At 37.9% G+C, this 22,559-nt stretch overlaps 1 protein-coding gene across 4 annotated transcripts in view; it reads left to right on the top strand.

Annotated features, from left to right (window-relative positions):
- Positions 1-22,559, top strand: part of MYO16 (myosin XVI) — a 374,829-nt gene that overhangs the window by 148,253 nt on the left and 204,017 nt on the right. For all 4 annotated transcript variants that reach the window (XM_033052141.2, XM_033052140.1, XM_033052142.1 and 1 more), the window contains exons 5-6: positions 5,080-5,188; positions 20,629-20,753. In XM_033052141.2, coding sequence (XP_032908032.1) covers positions 5,080-5,188; positions 20,629-20,753 — 234 coding nt within the window. The remainder of the gene's footprint in view (positions 1-5,079; positions 5,189-20,628; positions 20,754-22,559) is intronic.

The raw sequence follows: 22,559 nt of genomic DNA, 5'->3' as shown, positions 1-22,559 counted from the left end.
CAGTGAATATCAAGCTGCATTTATTCCTTGACTGGTTTAGAATGTACCTATGATGAAAATAAGTAGTAGCATAGCATGAATTTGAATTAATGAAAGTGCATGTATTTTAGCAATTTTGTAAAATATTGGCATAAAATTTTCAGCACTGCATTATCTCCCGATTACTAGAAAGTGGTTTTTTTTGAGATATGTGTTTTATCCTGTTCAGTTTATTTTATGTGCCTGGAAGGCATTTATAAGGCTCTGAATTCAGCTTTGATTCTGTAGGCTGTGTTGTCACAGACATAAGGGATTGAGCTCTGTGTTTGTGTTTTTATGATGTGGGTGGGATCAGGCATGCTGAAAATGAATTCAGACCTTTATTATATCACAATTTAAGCTCATCCAGATGGCAGACAGTTCCTATTCCGTATGAAAGAATAGTTTTGGTAATGTAACAGGCATGGGCTTATAGACAGTAGCAACTCTTACAGAGTTGAAAGCCCTGAAATAGAAAAAATATTGCAGACAGATGATCATCAGTATCTTTCCTGTGTTAGAGGTGAAAACTCCTGCTGCAAGTAACCATTGATTCAAGGTTATGGAAAGAGTCCTGTAAATGGTGCCCTGGGCCAGCCCAGTTTGCAGAACTGTGCTCTCTGCAAGTCCGTGTAAAAGGAAGTCAGAGGCCTTTCTATGTGTATTAACGGGGACATTTATTTTCATGAGTATGCCTTAACATGATGCCCTACTATGAAGGAAATTATCTGAGCAGGAGGATTTGTTCCTTGCATTTTCTCTATAGCTACACAAGCCCATGTAAGGCATGCATGAAACATCTGTTAATGTAATTTGTTAAAACTGTACCTAACAGTTGTTACTTTGATTTGTGATCCACAGATTTTAACTCTGAATTTGTATGTATAGGTATGGAGTTTGGGTTCTTTTTCAGACTATTTTGCTAAGAGACACTCTGGAAAGAAAGGAAGAAAATATTTTCAGTTTGGAAACTCCCCCTCTAATGACACCCCTGTTCGCATTTCTTTGATACTTTTAGTAGTTCAGGTTTCAATACATAAGATATTATTGATTAAAACCATTTTTTTGGGGAAAAGTTATGCCTAGGTCTGGCATCCATTATGGTTGAGGAATGGTGGTGTTTTGATGTGGAACTTAAATAACTGCAAGTACAGTAATTTCACGACTATAAGGAGTACCCTTTTGACTAAAATTTTGGTCTGAACCCAGAAGTGCACCTTGTAGTCCGGTGCGCCTTATTTAATGGACAAAGTTGCGAAATTTGCCAACCTGGAAGTGAGAACTGAGCCGCGACGGGGGCCGGGAGAGGGTGGCCCCGAGCCGCCCCAAGCCGCCCAAAGCCATGGGTAGCCCCGAGCCACCCTGAACCGCGGCCGCCCCGAGCCCCACCTCACCAGCCGGGGGCGGATGGGAGTGCCAGGCCCCACACATGGGGAGGACCCTTGGGGCTGCATTTAAAGGCTACACCAATCTGTGAAAAATGTTTGCAAATTGTGCCCCTGCTAGTAAACTCCACGATAGCAGGATTCCGTTACTAATTTGTTACTTTCTTGTGTGCAGCATGGATCTTTGCTGCAAAAAAAAGTGCGCCTTATAGTCCAGTGCACCTTATATAATGTACAAAGTTGCGAGATTTGCTGACTCCCGGAGGTGCCCCTTATAATCCGGTGCGCCTTATAGTTATGAAATTACTGTAATTTAAATTATGAGAGAAGATGTCGTTTTTTATTTGTAAAATATAATATAATATTTTTGAAGCTCTGGAGTTACTGCAATTCCCGTTTAATAAAATAGCAGGTGTGCCCCCTCAGACTGCAGTGATGGAAATTACCATATAAAAGATGAAGAATGGGATTTTAAAGGATTGCTTTTGTACAGGTGAAATTTCCACTTACTTGCTTTTCTTCAAGTATGAAAGGGAGGAGGCTGCTAGGGTGATCTGTGCAGCAGATATCCCTATTTGGAGAATGATTTTCTATTCGACACACTCTTGTCTTCCACAAGGGGAGTATGTTGACTTTTTTTTTTTTTCTCTTTTCTTTTGGCAAGCTACATAAAGGGTCAAAAAAGCCAAAACTGAAGCCAGAGCAGCTTTGAGGTGCTGTACTTTTCGCCATGGGATATACTGAACTTGTGTATCTTTGTAAATAGCTTATGAATGTTTTAATTTCTTTGTCAAGCCCAGGGGGACGAGGAGTAAAAGTAAATATTTAGAAATAGGTATCCTGCATGGTAGACTTCTTGTCCTGAATCAGCTTTTTTCATGGGTTGCTTTTTATCTTTTGCTCTGGAACAGAACCTTTTCTTTACTCTGGAGTGTGTATATATTGTTTTTTATCTCCCAAATATCTTAAGAATCTGTGGTGTCATAGGGAAGAATCTTCCTTAAAGGTTTATGTGAAAAAAAAGTTAAAATGAAAGTATTAAAACTGCAATCAGTGTTCTGAGAGACAATATTTAGATTTGGTGAAATAGTTTCTAGATTGTTTTGTGCTCATAAAGAGAACACAAAAGAGGTTACTCAGCTTTTGTCTGTCAGTTTTCTTCTTACTAAGCAGGCAACACTCAATTATGATGGCAGCAGGTAGGGAACTGTCAAGGGAGGATCTATAATTTTAATCATTAAAAACTCTTTTTTCCCCAGCTCTTCTAGTAGCTGTATTATGATTTCTGTGAAATAATTTCCTGCCTACAGAAAATCTGTTGTTGAAATGAGTTGGAAGGAAGACATGCTTTTGAACTGAGAGCAGCTGCTCAATCTCACTTAATCTTTTATTTCGTTGTCTGTGGTTTGCTAATGTGGTGAAGTCTTTAGCTTTAGCATTTTTTTTTTTTTGATCTTTGCCTTGAGAACTGTTCCTCATCTGTTCAGCATCATGAATATGTGTAAAGTGGTATCCAGTGCTAATGACCTAAGCCACAACACTGTGTAGAGCAACTTTATTCCCTTTGCTTTGCTAATGAATGAGATTCAAACAAGTCTTACAGGAGCCACAAAGAGGAGCCAGCTAGATTTGTGGGATTTGGTATCTTGAAAAAAAATTTATGCAAGCCTTCTGAGCATGATGTTGTCTGGGTGCAAAACCTGTGACAGCCTAGCTGGGAAGGTAGGCAAGAGGTAGTACCTAGGCAGAGAAATGCCTAGGTCTCCCCCAGGTCCTTAGGGGACCTGAGTAAGTTAGGAGTCCTCAAACAATACCTAAACCAGATAACACTGCTGTCCATATTGTTGTGATGGCACTGAGTTTGTGGGCATACAGTCCAGAAGTTAGAACTCTGTCCCTGAATACTGGAGATGGCTGGAGGTCTAAGTGCACAGCTTTTCATATGGTTTTCACCAGACTGCTGATACAAAAATTATTGTGGATTTAAGAAAGACAGAAGGAAATAAATAATTTTAAATCTTTAAATAAGGACACATTCCTCAGAAAGGGAGATTCCCGGGCTCTTGTTCTTTTTTTTTCTTTTTTTTTTTCTTTTTTTTTCTTTTTTTTTTGAGTAATGGTAGGTAGATGTATTTTTCATTTGGGAGTCATAAATCGTATCACAATGCTGGAAATAAGAAGGAGTAGGAAGAAATTCAGAAGATATACATCCAATCCAAATTTGCTCTCTAGATTCCCCTTACAGTCAGTGCAACAAGATTAGAAGAAAATAGTGCATTTTGTGGGAGGACAGATTATTTTGGTGTGTAGGATATGGTCTAATAGCATGTTAGTGATGTTTGAGACAGCTGAGATGAGTCATTTTGGATGCCTGTCTGTCCCCTGGTCACTGTGTTGGAAACTCAGATCATCTCAGAATAACAGTTCAGCTTCAAATTTGATAACATAAAACCTACATGAACTTGCTCATTTATTTTACTCTGAGGCAGGACCTGAGACTATTGCAATTTTTCTTTGATGCAATACTTACATAGAAAGCTCCTGAAAAAGGCAGTCATGTCTTCTATTAATAATTCCATATTACATTTGACCTCTGCTGCTGTGGTTTTGAGAAAGGCAGTCCTTGGTACTTCTCATTTTTATTAGCTAAACTCTTTATCATACAAGCTGTGAAGAAAAGTAATTAAATTTACCTGAGGTCACACTTATTTCATAATTTCTTGCCATTAAAAGCCATAGAGGGAACATTTGAAATTAATTAATGTTACAACCTTTTAAAGAAGATACATGACAATTCACTAATAATGCAACTTCTAATGATGTAATAGTAGTAATGTAAGCTTCTATCTCAACCAGATATTTATGATAATTTCAAGGATGAGAGATTTCTTACTTAAGAAAAATGATTTTCCTAAAAATTCTTACATTAACAATATTTAATATAGAAAATAAAAGTTTTCTTATCATGCTGGTGGTATCTTTTCAAACGTCTCATGAACCTGTTCATTTCATCACCCCTCACCCTCAGGGGCTCTTCTTAGTTGTCACTCATTTATGTTGAATTTTGAATGAAACTTAGAGAAATTTCAGCCTGGCTTCTTCAGAGATTACAGTTGAAATCATCAAGCTCACTTTCATTGTCTCCAGTTGGTGACAAATGGCAATTTTATTTAGCAGTGGATGTTCTCTTTGAGGTTGGATTGATGGATGAGCCTTTGGAGGTCAGGCCAGCTGACAAGGGTACCCAGAGCAGCTGTCTGCCCATCCCTGCTGCAGGGGTGTCTGTGCTGCTTGTCACTCAGCTTTTGAACCACTACTGGCTACTGGTGGAGTGTTTTAAGGCAGACTAGTCAGTGACAGCTGATTCTAAAGTGTTGTGCTGCAAATGGTGATGGTTCCAAAACTCACTGATGAGCAACTCAGACATCTGTGTAGCAAAGCCAGACTGGACAGCAGCAGGGTCAGCTGTCTCAAACAAAGCCAGCTTTTTGACATTCATGACTCTTTCATTTTCTCTTTGCCTTCTTGTGTGTTTGGTTTTGTTTCAAGTTATAATCAGCCTGCTGTCTAAGAACCTCAGCTTTGAAATGTTTTTGAATGGGATTGTGTAAGAACCCCAGTTGTGCTTTGAGATTTTAGTACAAAAACCTAAAGTGCTTTTAATTCTTGTCTGTAGGCTGGAGCAAATGTGCTTCTACAAGATGTTAATGGAAATATTGCACTCGATTATGCTGTAGAAGGGACTGAATCTAGCAGCATCCTTCTGATGTACTTGGAAGAAAATGGTAAGTCAGCTCTGCAGTTTTTGGAATACTTTTATTCAACATGTAATAAAAATGGTAAGGATGTGTATTGATCTGATGTAAGTCACACCAAAACCAATTTAACTATATTAGTTTGAGGATGAAGGGGAGGAAGATGATTTGGAGCCACAAAAGTTTTCAGTGTGTTTAAATTGGAACAACTAACAAAGGTTAATGGCAGTTGTCATCTTCAAAACTGCTTTTGACCTTTTGTATGGAGACGTTAGAATGTAAATTCAAAGTAGAGAAACTGCAGTGATACAGAAGCTTTTAAAACAACTAATTTAACTATTCAAGAACTAGTTTTCACATTTCGTTTCATTTCCCATCTATAGTCTCAGACAATATTTTTTCTAGTGACAGACTGCTAAATAAAGAAATCATTGCAAATAATTTGAATGAAAATGCATATAATACTTTATCCCTTTAGTGCTGTTTTTTTAAACTGTGAAAATACTGTAGATAGGTTTCTATTATGAATTATGCTTAATGTCATAGATGACAGACTTGTCTTGAAAAACTGGTTTTGTTTGGGTTTGTTGCTCATCAGTTCCAAACTTAGATAAGATTTCTCAACTGAGATTTCTAGCACTGCTTTTGACTAGGACAGGTTGCCTTAACATTATATGTGGCTCATCTTATCACTGGGGAAAAGGCAAATTAAGCAAATATAATGAGAAATAATGAAAAAATGTGTATTTTCAACATTACCTCCATATAAGGAATCTTTTTTAACATAAACTAAGTTAAATTAAATTCTGTTAATGAACTCTTAAGGAAAGTGTCAAGGAAATCATAGTGTCAGGTCACATACTGCACACATCCGGTGTATTTCATGGTTTATAATTTTGTTTCCTTAGGGTGTGGCAGTGTCTTCACAGCTCTGATTTTGTATTTTTCTAAGGGCGAGGGAGCTATTAGCTTCTAAAAGCTTGATTGAATTGAAAAACACATACATTTGTTGTCTAAATGTTCCAAATACTTTGATTTGTATTTAACAGGTAACATGCAAAACTCCTGTAGTATACAAGATGTAGTCTGCTTACAGTGGTATCTCTTTTATAGTAGATAGGAGAGGCACTATTCCTAAATAAAGAGTGATTCTGTGAATGTTGGAAGTTACCAAATTAAAAAGCTTAAACATTTTCAAGGTGACATCTACTTCTGCTAACTTTAGATAGGTAAGCTTAAGCTAATCATCAAGACCTTTTGGTCAATAGAGAGAAAGAGGAAATTCATGTATTGTTTCATTCTTTGTAACCTGGCTAGGTGAGAACCGACTTCCAGGACTCTTTCTTTCTGCTGACTAATAAGAACTTAAGCTAACAAGTTTTAGGGTTAGATAGGATAGATCAATCAGACCCCTTAACTACAGTAGTGCATGACAAGCTGGCCTTTGGGTGATCAATGTTAAAATGCCCATCAGCTTTGCTTGGTCCACTAGTATCATTCTTGTAACAATTTGTAGGAGAAGGGATTACAGGCAACCTTGCCCCTGAGGAGTCACAGCTGAGTTAATTACCAAAATCAGCCTCACCCTTAATAGGTCACAGATATATCCAATAAGGATGTGTGTGATAAAACTATGGGTTGGCTGATCAGGGGAGGATCCTGAGGAAAAGGAAACAGAAAGAATTTAAGGAATAATCTAGAGGTGGGGTGAGAGGTGAGTGAAAGACTAAATAAGAGAGAGAATTGCTGCTGTGGGGTCAGTCTGAATCTGCAAGGGAAGCCTATGGTGGTAGCTTGCTGTAGTCAGTCAATGAGGAGCTGGAGTCTGTGGGCTGAGTTGTGGGGGAGAATAAACTGAGACTCTTTCCATGTTGTTTAACAAACAAGAATGTGTCTTGTCTAATTTCTATCTCTAATGTGAGCCCTGCTACAACAACAATAGAGAGCTCAAAGTGTCCTTCTTTTGCACTTGACTTTCAAAATTTAGTTAGTACCTATGAAATGTTTGCATAGCTTACCAAGATTAAGACCAACTGAGAGATTCTTGAAGGAAATTAAGATGTATGACTAGGTATGAATTGCTTTGAATTTCCCAGACTCAATGTATCTCTGTGGCTTGTTTTGGTGAAGTTCTCCTCATGGTAGCAGTCCCCATGCACACCTGCATTGAATACCTCAACACAGAGCAAGGTTGGGACCAAACCTCTTTATACAAGATTAGCTGATCCTGTGGTAAATACTGTCTTTGGCATGTAGTGTTGGGAAACACCCACCCATAGTCTTAGCCTTTAAATACAATGTATAAGGAGTGTTTCCCTATTCTCTGAACTTCCCTGCATTTCCAAAATGTTTTCATTTCATTTTCATGTCAGTTCACCATTCAGTAGTGCATCCTGGTTTATAATTGTTAAGAGATTTGTGTGTAGAATAGACTATATTCTAGTCTTTGCCTCTAATTCAAGAGATCACAGAGAAAAGTAAAATTAGATGCCTTACAGCTTATCTAATGAGAAAACCAGAAGCTATCAATTTACTTAGACGAAACAAAATAAGATTGGAACAACTACCTTTGAAGCCACAGAGAACTTTGTTAATTGGAAACATTAGAGTTCTTAGAAGTATAGTGGGTATATAATTTCTTACAGATTTTACTGCTGTGGTAGTTCACTGTATCTGTTTAATTTTACTATAGATCTTAGTGACTGAACTGCTCTTCTTGTTTGAAATAACTTAATTTACTTTGTGGAAGGCCTGAAGCCATAACAATAGCCCTGGATGCCTTTAATGATTTATATATTTTAAAACAGTTACTGGGGTTAGTTCTTGGAGTTCTGCTTGTAAATGATCTATTAAGGCACAGGATTACAATAAGAACAAAATATTGTAATCATCTAGCAACTGCCGGAAAGCTTCCATATATACTGTACTGTTATGGAATACAACATATGTGGATGTTAAAATATTCTCTTTTCCTGTACAGAAATTAGCTTTTTCTGCTGTTATATTACATTATAATGTTACATTGTATACTGAAAGTAATTATTGACTGAAAAAACAACTTAGCAGACTTCAGTTACCTAAGAGAGCATGATTTGAGGTGCTACCCAACAGAAACAAGAGCATTGTTTGTGTTGGGTAATAATTCTGGCATATTGTAACCTTCATTTAAGGTATCTCTAATTGAGGATGGAAGTGCAAATACATCATCCTTTTTTATGTCTAAGAAAATTTTTGAAACAGCTCAACTGTATCAGATTGTGTCTGAGGGGCATTCAGAAGCCTAATGGGCCCATGAGCTCAAGAACTTTATTTGGATTTATCTAAATTTGATGTCTGGTAGCCATTCTGTAGCAAACTCTCCTTAGAGCAAAAGAGATGCTTTGAAGGTAGGCATCTGTAATGAGGCACATGAATTAGGATCTGAACTGCCTGCACCTTTCCATGTGCCATAGCAGGGAGCCCAGAATGGCCAGCTGAGACACAGAATTTGCTGTGTAGGATGACTTTTAGGATATTTAAATTTATGGGTCTGTACGAAGGCGCCTATTCAGTAGTCTGTACTCCTATACCACAGTACAGTTCTAGGAAATGCTGACTGTAGGGAACAGAAGGGTTATTAATTTGACCAGCCACAATGAAAACACCTGTAAAATGTTAAATTTGTTCTGTGCCAATATGTTGGTTTTCCATGTTACTGGTGTTCTTGTTTTGGTATAAAAGAAAGTCATGACATTTAAAGGACTTCAACATCTACTGAGGCAAGACCAACTGAGAGTAAGCCAGGTGAGACTGGCAATTCTACTTCTCTCAGCTCCTGTTCCAGTGCTAGCCCATCTTTATGTAATTTCTTCTCATTTTGTTTTCCTTTGAAATGTTCTTTGTTGCCACTTATACCTTCAGGTTCATTTACTGTTTACTTTCAAGAAATGTATCCCTTCAGAGGTGCAATGAAAATACTAATGTGTTCAGGTTTAGGGCAAATTTGGGAGGAAACTTCCAAAGCGGTGCCTCTAGAAAGCAGATTCAAGAGGCCCCTGCCCCAGACGGCTTGGGAAAATATTTCCTTGGAGAAAAGTGGAAAAAACCTGTTTAACATGCAAAGTGTTCAGAAGCATAAAAAATTAAGAATATTGAACAACAAAATCTCTTGTTGTTCTGAAGATACAGCAAATTCAGAAAGTCCTTATTGTGGGGTGTAGCTCAGCTCTCAGTCTCTCTGTCTGTCCTACTGGAAAATGCCACATCCCAACCCTGGGGGCCACAGGTGTGAGTTCCTGGTTTTCTCTGGGTTTTCAGTCCAGAGCAGGGCCAGTCCGTTCCAAGAAAAAGAAAAATAAGCACTAGTCCAGGGAGCTTCTCTGCCTCAGCTAGCTAAAAAAACCAAAACCACCACCACCAACAACCCAACAAACAAAAAAAAACTAACTAGAAGCCAAGGGCAGCCCTCTGCTGCTGTCCACTGCAGACGACAGTTTGTGTGAAGGATGAAGGATGTGAGGCAGCAAGTGTAGTCACTGAAAATGAATTCTGCACCTCTTCTCTCTCCCTTTGCTCTCAGAACCTGTCTTAAAGTTGCAGAGTTTAATATCCAGCATAAACAGAGCAGTTGATTTGGGATACAAGCATCACAAAGCCACCCTAGGACATAACGTACATAGGTTGACGGCGGTGTAAAAGAAGGGACGGCATCTTCATGATCTGCAAGGTGCCATGAAGCCGTTTATTGATCCACAAAGCAAAGTTTATATACTTTTTCTATTGTTATTAAAAATAGCGCCCCAATAATATTTGTGTAACTAAGGTATATTGCTTACTTGTAACTAGATAACATTGCTAAATCTAGGCCTCATCTAAGCTAACCAGGCAGATAAAATATTTCCCGTAAATCCCCTAGAAACTGCAGGCTAAGCACTCCATACCAAGCACCTTCTTATCTTTTGCATTCCTTCCCCAAAATCCCGCTTTCTTCTGCCAAGGCTTGGGTCTACTATGGCTAACAGATCCACATTGGTAGTGGCAAGCTGAGCAGTACTGGCAGTTCTGCTCTCTAGTTGTATTCCCACAATAGGTGATTTTTTTTTTCACTATTTGTCCTACTTTACTCTAAACCTGATTGGTTATTGAAATCATCAAGAAAGTCCACCCAGTACCTTCCATACCTTTGTTTTGATTAACAGCAGCTTTATATTTTAAGGTAAGTCTTTTTGAATAACTAATGGCATTTTTAAACAATCAAACTTCAAATGAGTGCCAGTATATTCTGTTTCTGGAGGCAGAATGTCTATTGCAGAACTGTGTCAATGAAACTCTGATCATGGCATATGATCCTTGTTTCCTCCTTTTCCAGGAGGCTGTTTTAAATATTTAATACTTTGAGGGAATGGAACATTTTATTTCTTTACTTGGTATTACTTGTATAGCGGATTGCATGACTCAACTATAAACTAAAATTGACTGACAGATAATTCTTGGTTCTGTATTTGCTAAGTCACAGGAGGTGACACATTCGCTGTAATTCATATAAATAAAGATTTGTTCTCCTTTGTCCTCCAAGATCTCAGCTTCAGTTTTCAGTAAGGTAACTGTGCAAGAACATCAACCTTGCTATTGAATGTGAGGAAGAAAAATACATTTAAATGTCCAAATATTCTCAAGAACTGTCTACATATCACACACATCTCAAAGCAAATTTAATAGCTTTCTTGTTGTGTAGTGAGAGTTTCATGCAGCAGCAGATAATTACAGTAATTTCACGATTACAAGCCACACGGAGTATAAGCCGTGCTTCCGGGGTGTTGGCAACGTTTTGTTTTTCCTCCATAAATAAGCCGCTCCGGATTGTAAGGCGCACTTTCGTTCGCAGCGATGATCCCCGTGCAACTTTCACAGAGTTGCCAAATAGTAACAGAATCGTGGGATCATGGAGTTTACTGGCTTGGCTTGGGGCCAGGCGGTGCCAACAGGGCTGGGTGGCCCAGCTCGGCGCTGCCGCTCGGCAGGGCTGCTCAGGGCCGGCCGCTGCTGCTGCTGCTGGACTCGCTCTCCCCTGCCTGACGCCTGCATCTCTGCCACCGTGTTTGCTTGGCCTAGCTGGCGCTGCCGGCCCCGGCTCTGCCAGCCCCTCCAACGCGGCTGGCCGGGCTCCAGCTTGGCTTGGGGATGCTGTGGGCTCTCTCTCATGGGGTGGCAACTTTCAGAACGTTGTCCATATATTGGCCGCTCCAGATTACAAGCCACACTTCTGGATTCGGACCAAAATTTTAGTCAAAATGGTGCAGCTTGTAATCGTGAAATTACTGTACTTAAAATCACACCAGATGGTTTTCTTTTACTTATTTTTTGAAGAATTACTATATTTAAATAATATGTCTACCCAAAGTATGGATTGCATTCCTTTTTCTACTATGACACAGATACAGGAGAAAAAAAAGGGTATTTCTTTTCTGAAAAGTATTTTACACAGTATTATCACATTCTGTGGGGGGGAATTAATTTAAAATAGCTGGTTAAAAATTGACCTTTGTGCACTTAAGCAAAATCTATTATGCTGTTCTAAGCTGAGGGAATAATGGGTCTGTTTTGTTCCCTGAATATTAAAAGGATCATATTCAGGTGTCTCAGAAAAATGCATGTAAAGCCAAAATCATGTGCAAACCCTATCCACTTAGGTGGCTTTGTATGGTTTAAATCAGTTAAATATTGTGCAGAATTTGTGAATACAGACCATTGTTTGTTAAATTCTTACTAGTAAGGGAATTAAGCCTTACTCTTCAGCTGCAAAATCGAAGTAATTTTTTCTGCCTTGCAGAAAAATAGATAGAATAAAGTAGATAGAATAAAAAAGAATTTAAAAAAAGAAGCTACATGTTAGTATGGAATCCTACACTGAAGACAGCTTTTAACATTAACCAGAATTAGCCAACTTGTCAATTACTACAATAAAGAGAATTTCCCTGAAGCCATGAGTTAACAACATACAGGACATATGACATGTGCAGAAAAATCTAATTTAGAAAAGTAGTGGGCAAGGATTAAGAGAAAATTTACTGCAAACCTGACACTTCACAGCACTCTAGAATTGTGATAAGAAGATATACCAAAATCTATTTTTGATTTAAACTGTAATTAATTTGAAGTTATCCATAAAATCTGATGTGGTTCCATGAAAAAACTCCCACAAAGCTGCTTACCCATTCCCTGCCTGACAAGGACAGCAAGATTGCTTACCAGTTACTGCACAGGCTGAAGAGATTCAGCTTGATGGAAATTGTCAACTGGGATAGGCTCAGGCAGTGAGAAACAGAAAGATAAACATTAGAACAACACTTTTCCTCCCCTCTTCCCAGGCTTTGCTTTTTTACTCCAAAGTCTTCTACCCTCACAAGCAGCACATGTGGGGGAGTAGTGGCAATCTCTCTCTCTGCCCCTTTTCTCCTTCACACTTTTGCTCTGCTCCAGTTGGGTTTTTCTCGGGCATGAAGCTGCTTCATGAGTTCTGTCTGGTTTGCCATGGGTCGCACTTGGCTGCCAGGCTCAGCTGTGTCCTGCTGAGGTGTTGTAATCCACTATCCAAGATGTATTAAGAATGGTATCTCTCTTGACTTCTGTGACCCCTGTAGTACTTATGGTTTGACCCTATTCCCTCTGCCTTGTGTTATTGGCAGGATGCCAATTCCCCCCCCCACCTCGTTCTGACCGTAGAAAAGATTTCTGTCCTTGGGCTTACTGAATCCCTATAATAGGACTTACAGCTATGTGTGGGGGCTTTGGCGTGAAAAGCCCCACATTGGGTGCCAATTGCCAATTTTCTGAGGTTTACCCCGCACCCTGTTAGCTCTGTAGCAGTGAAAGCCTGAGACAACAGCATGAACTAGGGTAAAAGTTACAAAAGAGGCTCTTTTCTTTCTGGGGGTTCTGATGTTTATTTCTTCATGGTGTCTAGGAGGCAAAAGAGGAAGATTCCCAAGAACAGGGATCTTTTCTAGGGTCAGGAAGAGGCAGGGGCAATTGGCATTCTGCCAATAGGACAAGGTAGAGAGAATAGGGTCAGAACATAGGTATTACAGGACTCACAGGATTCAAGAGACATACCATTCTTAATACATCTTGGATAGTGGGTTACAACACTGAGGGTCTGCTAGAGCTGGCAGGACAGCCCTGCCTCTCCCCACCCAACCCATCCCTATAGACCCAGCACCTGCATGGTTCATCTCATTGTGTGTTTCTCAGTACTCCGGCACTTTTTGTGAGAATAAGATCAAAGTGAAGAGCACAGTTGTGTGTATTTTTCATTGGGATTGATTGTTATTACGTAAAAGGAATGTGTGTGTATACCAAAATGTTTTAGTGTTGAGGTTGTGGTATAGAAACTCTTAAACAGTAATCCAGCAAGGGGAGAGAAAGCCTTGGAGTTTCTCAGTGCAGTCAAGAAAATAAAGGGGTATAAATCAATATTATTTCAGTAAAATACTGGTCTAGACTTTAATATTTCAAACTATTTCACAGACATTAAGGAATTATTGCTAATATGCTGCACTAAAAATTGACTAAAATGCCAACACATACAGATTGTTAGCACTAAAGATCAGCAAGCTCTAGCTAAAACTGGATTCCCTAATATATTTTCTGTTTTAGAACCATATGCACCATGATCTTGATTTATGCTTATAAATTTTCTTTCAACAATATTGATGCAGTATGTTGACAGAAAAATAGGCAATCAAAACCAAACAGCCTCAGGGTGGCTCAAAGTTTTTTTACTTTGATTCTTGTTGATTTGGAACCACCTACCCGTAAGGTTGTCACACACAAAAAAAATCTATTTTCTGCAGAGAGCCTGATTAATTGATGGTAGATGTTACGTGTTGCTGTTGCCAGTGAGAGCAGAAATGAAATGCTTCAATAGGCTCTTGCAAAAAATTAATTACATAAAAATGTGACACATTGGAAAATGTCATAGTTGAGAATGCTCATTTTCCTTTGGTTCTTCTGTTTTCCAGTATAAGTGTGAATGAGCTACCTCAATTTTAAATTTTTTCTAGTTCGTGGGGGCCTTTGACATCTTAGATTCCTCTTAATATTTTTGTGCTTCCAGCATGTTACCCATATGTTTCTATCAAAGGGAAAACCTTTAAATTCAGTGGGCAGACTTTTGACACTGAAATTAACATTTTAAATTATAGGCAATAGTTCATGATCTAGTTTTCTAACAGATGCTAGAACAAAACCAGGCATCTCCTTGACTAATAGGCTTTGCTAAGACTTGAGAAAAGATCGGGAAGAACATCAGAAACTGGGGGTGCCCTCTCAGTATCCTTTTAAACAATTTATCAAGAAATAATCTAATTATGTAATTATCAGCAGAAGCATGTTACTGCCTTTTAATAGAATTCTTAAAACTATAACTTGAATAAAGTTGAAAAAAATGTCAGTGCCCAGAGTGCACCCACAAGCCCTGTGACCTCTCCTCCAGCCCTATTGCCAGGGCTTGGCAGCCTGAGCTGGATGGGAAAGAGCGAAGCTGGGAGCAGCACTGTCGTGATCCTTCGCACCATTGTCTCTGGAGCCACATTTAGTGTCAGGTCCTTGCTTGAGGTAGTCCCGTGCTCAGACATGATCCTTGCCAACCCCAGCCCTGGACCAATGACTTGACTCCTTGCTTTACCTGATTCACTGTGTTTGTCACTAGAGGCCTTTCTGGCAATCACAGGACTGCTGTTGGCCCTGATTCCCATCACCAGACCTGCTTGATTTTCTTTTTTGGGTACTGTGGGACTGTGCCCTGGTCAGCAAGGATGGTGACCTGCCTGGCCTGTGTTCACCCTGAGCTCCTGCCTCCCTTGAATATGTTGAATGGCCTGCTTTTACTGCTCTCTCACAATAAAAGAATAACTATAGCATATTAAAACCTTGCAGTAAAATCTGTACTGTAGGAATACCATCTGTGATGATCTCATTTCAGACATGACATTTACCACAAGTAGCCAGAGACAGCGGTATACTTATTTTGCTTCTCTGTTCAAGTATAAATATAAAAAAATAAAATAATAAATATTTAATATATCCACAAATGAATGCATTAATATTAAGCCTTGAAATTATGACAGCCTTTTGAAATAAATTGCAAATATATTTTTGTTTTCATACAAGTTGAGACAGTTCGTTTAACTAATTTTAGCTGAAAGGATCATCAATGTCCATACTGTAGAAGAGAGAGGAATTAAAAGCATGTTCACTAGAGTGAGAGAATTGCCACTCTGCTATCTGCATGAGGAGGAGGTGGGAACTTCACTTCTGATAGCATGTTCAAATTAGAAGGAAACAAACCTTATCAGCCCAGAAAGCCAACAGTGTTTTGGCCTGCATCCAGAGCAGCGTGGGCAGCAGGGCAGGGAGGAGATCCTGCCCCTCTGCTCTATGAGACTCCTCCTGCAGTGCTGCACCCAGTTCTTGGCTCCCCAGCACAGGAGGACAAAGAATTGTTGAAATGAGTACAGAGGAGGCCACCAAGATTATTAGAGGGATGGAGAATCTCTCCTATGAGGAAAGGCTGAGAGAATTATGCTTGTTCAGCCTGGAAAAAGAAAAGGGTTTGCCATGACCTAGTTGCAGCCTTCCAGTACCTGAGGGGATCTTATAGGAAAGATAGAAAAAAGACTGTTTACATGGGCATGTAGTGAAAGGACAGGGACAATAGTTTTAAACTGAGAGTAGGTTTAGATCGGATAACAGGAGGAACTTCCTTACTGTGAGGATGTAAGGAACAGGTTGACCAGAGAAGCTGTGCATGCCCGATCTGTGGGAGTTCTCAAAGCTAAATTGGATGGGTCTCTGAGTGAAAGGTGTCCCTGCCCATAACAAGGTGATTGAACTAGATGAGCTTAAAGGCTCCTTCACACCCAAGCCAGTCTATGAAACTAATCTTACTTCACTGAGTATACGTAATGATATCTTTAAAGGCAGCAGTGCAAAACCCTTCAGCAACAATCAGTTGGTATTGCTGCAGTGAGTTAGTAGTTTTAAAAGTATACATTCTTTTGCAGAATCTGAAAATATTGGCTTCCCTCCTCGCATAGCAAATGTTGCTGGCGTGTATCTGTTTATATGCTGACCTTTGAAAATCAAATTCACATAATGCCATGTGATGTGTACAACAGCTATTGAACAATGTAATCTCACAAAATTAATACTGTTTACAAAGATATCTAATAAGCAGCCAGAAAAGTCTTTCTAAAACTTTAAACAAATTAAATAATAGCTACATCTGGATATTTCAATGAATGAAAATTCATATATAAAGAATTGTACCATGATTTTTTTTTTTCACGTCTATCCTATTCTACACTGCGCAGAAAAAGTTGCAATTTTAAAACTGTGGTATTCCATGAATTGCAGAAGAGTTAGGGAGGCTTATCATGCATGGGGTGAAAAGAGCCTTGCTCTATCTATAGCTCTGTGCAGGAAGGGCAGATATAGATAATCCAAAATTCTCAAATTCTCAAATCCATTGCAAGTTTTCAATGTACATTTATGTTTTCAAAACAAGATGCTGTTGACTTTTCCTTAAGAATGTTAAGCCCACTGAAGAATGAGACCTGCATGATACAGTGAGAGTGGCTGCTGGGGGTGTCAGCAATGGGTGTTTGCCAGAGTGCTAATGTTTCGCTTTGTACTAATCCCGGGTATGGGTGCGCACTTTTTGTACTGGAAATTCATGAGAAAAATGTGTTTAATAGCAATCCTCAGTTCTATTTGCCTTCTATTTCTTTATCACTGAAACTTTTGGGAAGTTACTTTTGCATTTTTTATCTGAGGTTTTTCTATTTCTTTTGGTTGTCACTTCTATAACCATATGCCAGAGAAGGTGAGGCAGCCAAAGCACATGAAATTACCTTGTCAGGTGTTTTTCTTAAAAAGTGAGAGGTAATTTATTTTGTAGCTTTTAGGTTATGCTCCTGCCTGACATCAGCGCTGATACTCGTCACCAAACGTGTGCTCTGCAGGGTGACTGCTGCTTTAACCACTCTTCTCCATCTTATCTCCTGCAGAATTCCTGACTGTGTAGCTTTTCTGATTTTACAGGGTATTTGGTGTGATATTTTTTCATTTTATGACTTTTTTTTTTTTTTACTTTCCAGTTTTTGAAATGTGAATCCATTCCCATAGTAGATGCCAATGTGTTTTCTTCCTCTTTTTATTCATGCTGGCTGTCGTCCCATTTCAGCTGAATATCTAAACCACATTTCCCTGTTGAAAAGCAATGTGAAGGTCATTCTTTGATTCAAGCAGTGAGAGTTACTGTATGAGTAGCATTTTTTTTTTGTTCCATCTAAATTCCTGGAAAGCATCACTCCCTGGGGAGGGAGAGTGAACTCCCCAGAATTATGAACTTGATTAAGAGAAAGCACTTATTGACAAGGTCTCCTTGTCTGAGCCTCACAGAATGATACATGTGCATGCTTGATAAATCTGCTTCTCACTCCCCACCACAGAAGTCTTTCCTTGAAGCCTAATATCTCCTGAGTTCTTGGAATTCAAAACTACACCTCTAAGACTGAAACTTAGATTGCATGTTTTCATTATATTTTTGCAAAGGTAGATAAAGGGAAACTCTATTGTTTCTGTAGTATTTTTAAACCTACTCTCAACATTTAAGAAGTGAAATTTGTGGAACCATGTTGCATTGGTACCTCTCTTGCTGGGCTGATTTACTTCTGGTTTTTTTAATGAAATATGTATCATTCATTTATACAACTGTTAGGTTGAAACCAGTAAAACTGTCTTGAGTAGGTTTTGGATTCACACAGATTGTAATATGGTTTATGTGTTTTCTCTGAGCTGATGGCTGCATTACATTTATGATAGAAAATAATACAGCAATTTATACAACCAAATGCTTTTCTTGTTTTCCTCTTCAACATGAGCAGAGTAAATCTTTCAATGGCTAGGTTTTTTGTGGCCCCAGGTAAGTCACACCAAGGTTCTATAAAAGGCAATTTACAAGGAGTAAGGATCAATATTTCACTGTTAATATAACAATGTACTGATAGGTTAATTCTCTGACTATATTGGGTGTAAATCAGTAGTAAATTGCTAGAGAAGGCTGAGTTGACTAAGCTGGCCTCTGCCCTCAACCTGTAGGCATTACTGTAATTTACCTTAAACATGATGAAGGGAACAAACTAATAATAACTGTCCTTTGCTCTCAGTATTTTTTTTTCCATTTTTCTTTTTTTTTTTTTTCTGGGAAAATCAGAAACTGTATTTCTAATTTGTGGATTGTGAACTTACTTTTTGCTTTTGAGTGTTTGAGGTATTGTCAGATAACAGAGGTAGTAAATTAATTTCCACCTGTTTCCTGTCTCCTCAAAACCCCAAACTTGTTCTAATTGTTTACCAGATATATCAAGAGGAAGAAAAAATTGACATAAGTTCTGTCAGCAGTACTTAAGCATGTCTTCCTTCATCAGGTATAAAATGCTGCATCTGTTTTTAAACTTTAGACTTTCTTACCTGAGAACATTAGACAAAAACTTCATCTGGACCACTGAAGTATTGTTTTGTCTGCTCAGTCTTCAATGCTGGATGTTTAAAATGTCAAGTGAAAACTGCAAATGCTAATGAATTTTGGGTACTGCCCTTAAGTATTTGGGATGGTTCTGTCACTGGGACAAGAGTGTTAAACCATTAATTTATTGTTGCAAAAAGCAGGAAATAGTAGAAACAGAAAGGAAAAAAGATTTGACATCATGTGTCATTGGTAGTCTGTAAATATCATCAGGTAGTTTCAAATCATTGCTTTGAAATGTGATGAAGGCATAAAAGCTTTATTTCTGACAAAAAGTATTGATTGTTAGGAGACACTGAGAACATTGTGTGAAATTGGCATTGTGTTCTGGTCTAGCAACTTTCAGGCAGTAGGATGTTAAACACATTCTTCTTTGGGGACATTGTCTAATTTAATGTATTAATATCATATATATATATAAATGTACATGTATATGTAGATGTATTTATGTGTTTCTCTAAATTACATTTCCATGAAAAATTACAGGGTTTAGTCAGATACAGAAAGGATGATTTTATCCATCTCATGCTTGTATTTGTGTTCTACATTTGGTGTTCTTTAGTATCATTTAGGTGACAGGTCTAAAAATGAGAGAATAAGAAGACAGTGCTCACACTGAAAATTTCATTTCAGAGTTGAAACTCTTAACAAGTGTTGCAGGCAACAGAACATAAAGCAGTATGTACAGTTGGGAAAAAAATTTTGAATTATTTGATGAACTACATATTGTGCACCCATTTATACAAGTTCCCTTTATACAAGTTTCAGTTCTTAGATTAAAACTAACAAATTCAAAATATGATTTTACCTGAAACATTCTTCAATTGTTTTAGTAATGTAAAGAATTTCAAGTACTGTTGAAGATAAAATATTAAGTTAAATACATATTAGTTAAATTATTTATAATTTTTCAACTCAGTGATAAATACGGAAGAGAAACAAAAAATCATTTATTCATATGATTTTTTGCTATGTCATGGCCAGAATAGAATTTTTATATTCAAATTTCATTTTCTATATATGGGTTTAAATAATCACATGGAGCTAGAAGCAGGAGAATGGACTCCTGAATTTTGGTTATTTATTCCAATCACACCACAACCTGTTTCTAATTTAACCACTTCACACTTTTGTTGTATCCTGGTACTTATTTTAAACCTCTTCAGACTGGAGACCATGCTTTCTTTTTGTTATAGGCTGCCTTGCTTATCTTCTTTTTAATACTGTTCTTTGACAATGGTTCATTCAGTAGCAATGCTGACACAAGCAATCCCATACCCTTCATTCCTTTCATCCCTTCCTGCTTGTTTCTACTGCCACACCACATTTCCTGTTGGTTTATGGAGCCTTGAAGTGATCTAGGCTCAGCTGGGGAACTGATCCCAGTTAAAAATAACCCAGGCACATAAAAATGTTGAGTGTTAATGCCATTTCCTTGACTTCACAATCTCTCAAGCAGTTCAGCCACCGAATTTGAGGGACTGGTCTGGGTACTGTGGTATATTTCCAGGGCTGAGAGAATACAACAACAAAAAAATTAAATAAGTCCCAAACACTTGAGTGGCTTCCTTAGGTTTTTAAAATTATTTTCCCAATCACAGGTATTTCACACTCCCAGTGGGTTTCATGATAATTGCATCTCCTTAACCTGCAGCTGTTCTTGCAGTCAGTAGGAGATCAGGGTGGTTTATTGGATATTGCTCACTGACTTAAATCATCCATATATCAACTGATAAAGATAGGAGTAGACTTTCTGGTAACTGTAGGTAAGTAAACACTCAGAAATATACACAAAAGTCTGTTTAAATGTTGATTAATCTTTTAAAAACCCAGAACACAAAATCGTATATGTTCTATATTGATGAATAAAATAGCAGAAGGTTTTATCCTCTTCTTTTTCCAGGTGTAGAGCTGAATTCCTTGCGCCAAATGAAGATTCAGAGAGCTATGACAATGCTCACAGATGTCCGACAGCTCATCTCAAGTGGAGGGAGTGTGAATCAAAGGAATGATGAAGGAGTTACCCTGGTGAGTGGGAACATGTAATCATCACCCTGGAAATATGCATGTGTTACAACAATGCATGTTTGCAAGGCAATTCTCTTAAGAAGGTTTTGGTTCTACCTGGTGTTTTAAAAATAGATGAATGTCATTTCCATGCATAATAGGGATTTTAAAATAGGGTAGTGCAACATCTTAATGTTATTTTTTTTTTTTTCTCCTGGTCAATAAATATGCAACATCAAATTTAATAGCAAAAATACTAACACCGTAGTTTAAAGCTGCAGGAGATACAGATGGTCTCTGACATGCTGTGTGAGAGAGGGGCTGAAACTTCACTCAGTGATCCCTGGGTTTGGCTCATCTTCTGTCTGAGCCCTACTAAAACACTGTTCTGTGTAGCAACCCAATCTCAATTCAGTGTAGTGAAGCATTCAATACACCATAAATATGGAAAAGTACTCATACTCTCAAATTTTCATGTTATTGGTAGTCACTCAGTTTCATTATATTTTTTTTCTGCAAATAGATTTTTGTCTGTTTGTTTTGTCAGGGCTTCTATTTCTTCAGTTGTCAGATAATTCTAAATGAATTGTATTTCCATAGCATATCTGTGGAAGGTTCCCTTTGCATATAAAATCTTCAACACCATTATCAATCAATCAATAAATGGTAAATCACCAGCATTATGATCTAGAATATTTTTTTAAAGTACCTTGAGTTTTTTTGGCAAATAGTGTACTAATATTGATAGAGCACTAATAATTATTAATATAATTTCTGTATTTGCATTGGATTAAATTGTCTGATACTGAATTAATGTACTAAATCATTCCATATTTTAATACCTGTGGAGGGTTTAAGATATAACCAAAAAAATGATCACCCTCATATCTGGGTTGAATCCAGCCACTGGCTCTCTCTAGAAACAGAGCACTGTGACTTTTGGGGTGGCAACCCCAAGGCAGTTCACTGTATTAAAAAGAGGAGGGAAGTGGGGAAGGAGTGGGAAGAAACAGCACAAGTTTTAGTTTATCTCATAAAAGCATTAATTTACCTTCCAATTTTCTGGTATTTTTATCTAAGCTGCTAAATCACATAGCTATTGTACTTAACTTCTATTGCTATTTTAGTCAGAATTGTCTGAGTTAAACTGAGGTATGATCTTAAATAAATCTTACTGTATAAGACCTTTCCTATAATTATCTGGAATAGTTGAAATACATTTCTGAAAGATGTTTAGCAGAACTGCAAATACTGGGAGAAGAACATTCTGGGTACTCTGGGGTTTTTGCTGTTTGCTTAGTAGAATGTTGACAAAAGTGCTACTTTTTTTCATAAGCAGTTTTTATGCTGAAATCTGGTTGTTTTTTTTTTTTTTTCAAATAGATACAAAGTAGGTAATTTTGCTTTTCTTTGAGATTTCTATTGTGTGAAACTTTTGTTTGACAAACTGGTGGAAAATCCAGACTTTGTTAAACAATTATCTCTTTATTGATGTGTATTGAGTCAGCCAGTCTGTGCTAGTTGTATGGATATCAGGGAGTTTTGGGAACAGAGTTTTGTTCTTCTACATCTATCTGTACAAAAAAAGTCAAGTATCTCTGTTTTAAGTCTCAAATCAGTTTTGTTTTCTCTTAACAGAATATATATCTTAGTGTAAGTTAAGATGAATAAAGAAGAAATTGTTTTAAATTAATAAATACACACATTCTCATAGACTCATAACACCTACATTTGTGCACGTGCAATGCCAACAGACAACATTTTTTCTCCTGTGTTCTCCTGCAATAGTTTTTCTTTGAAAGATTTCAGCCATAAAATATTTCCTAG

This window comes from Catharus ustulatus, chromosome 2, assembly GCF_009819885.2.
Source record: "Catharus ustulatus isolate bCatUst1 chromosome 2, bCatUst1.pri.v2, whole genome shotgun sequence".
Taxonomy (NCBI): Eukaryota; Metazoa; Chordata; class Aves; order Passeriformes; family Turdidae; genus Catharus; species Catharus ustulatus.
The sequence above is the reverse complement of the archived record's forward strand: the minus strand, read 5'-3'. Positions and strand labels throughout refer to the sequence as shown.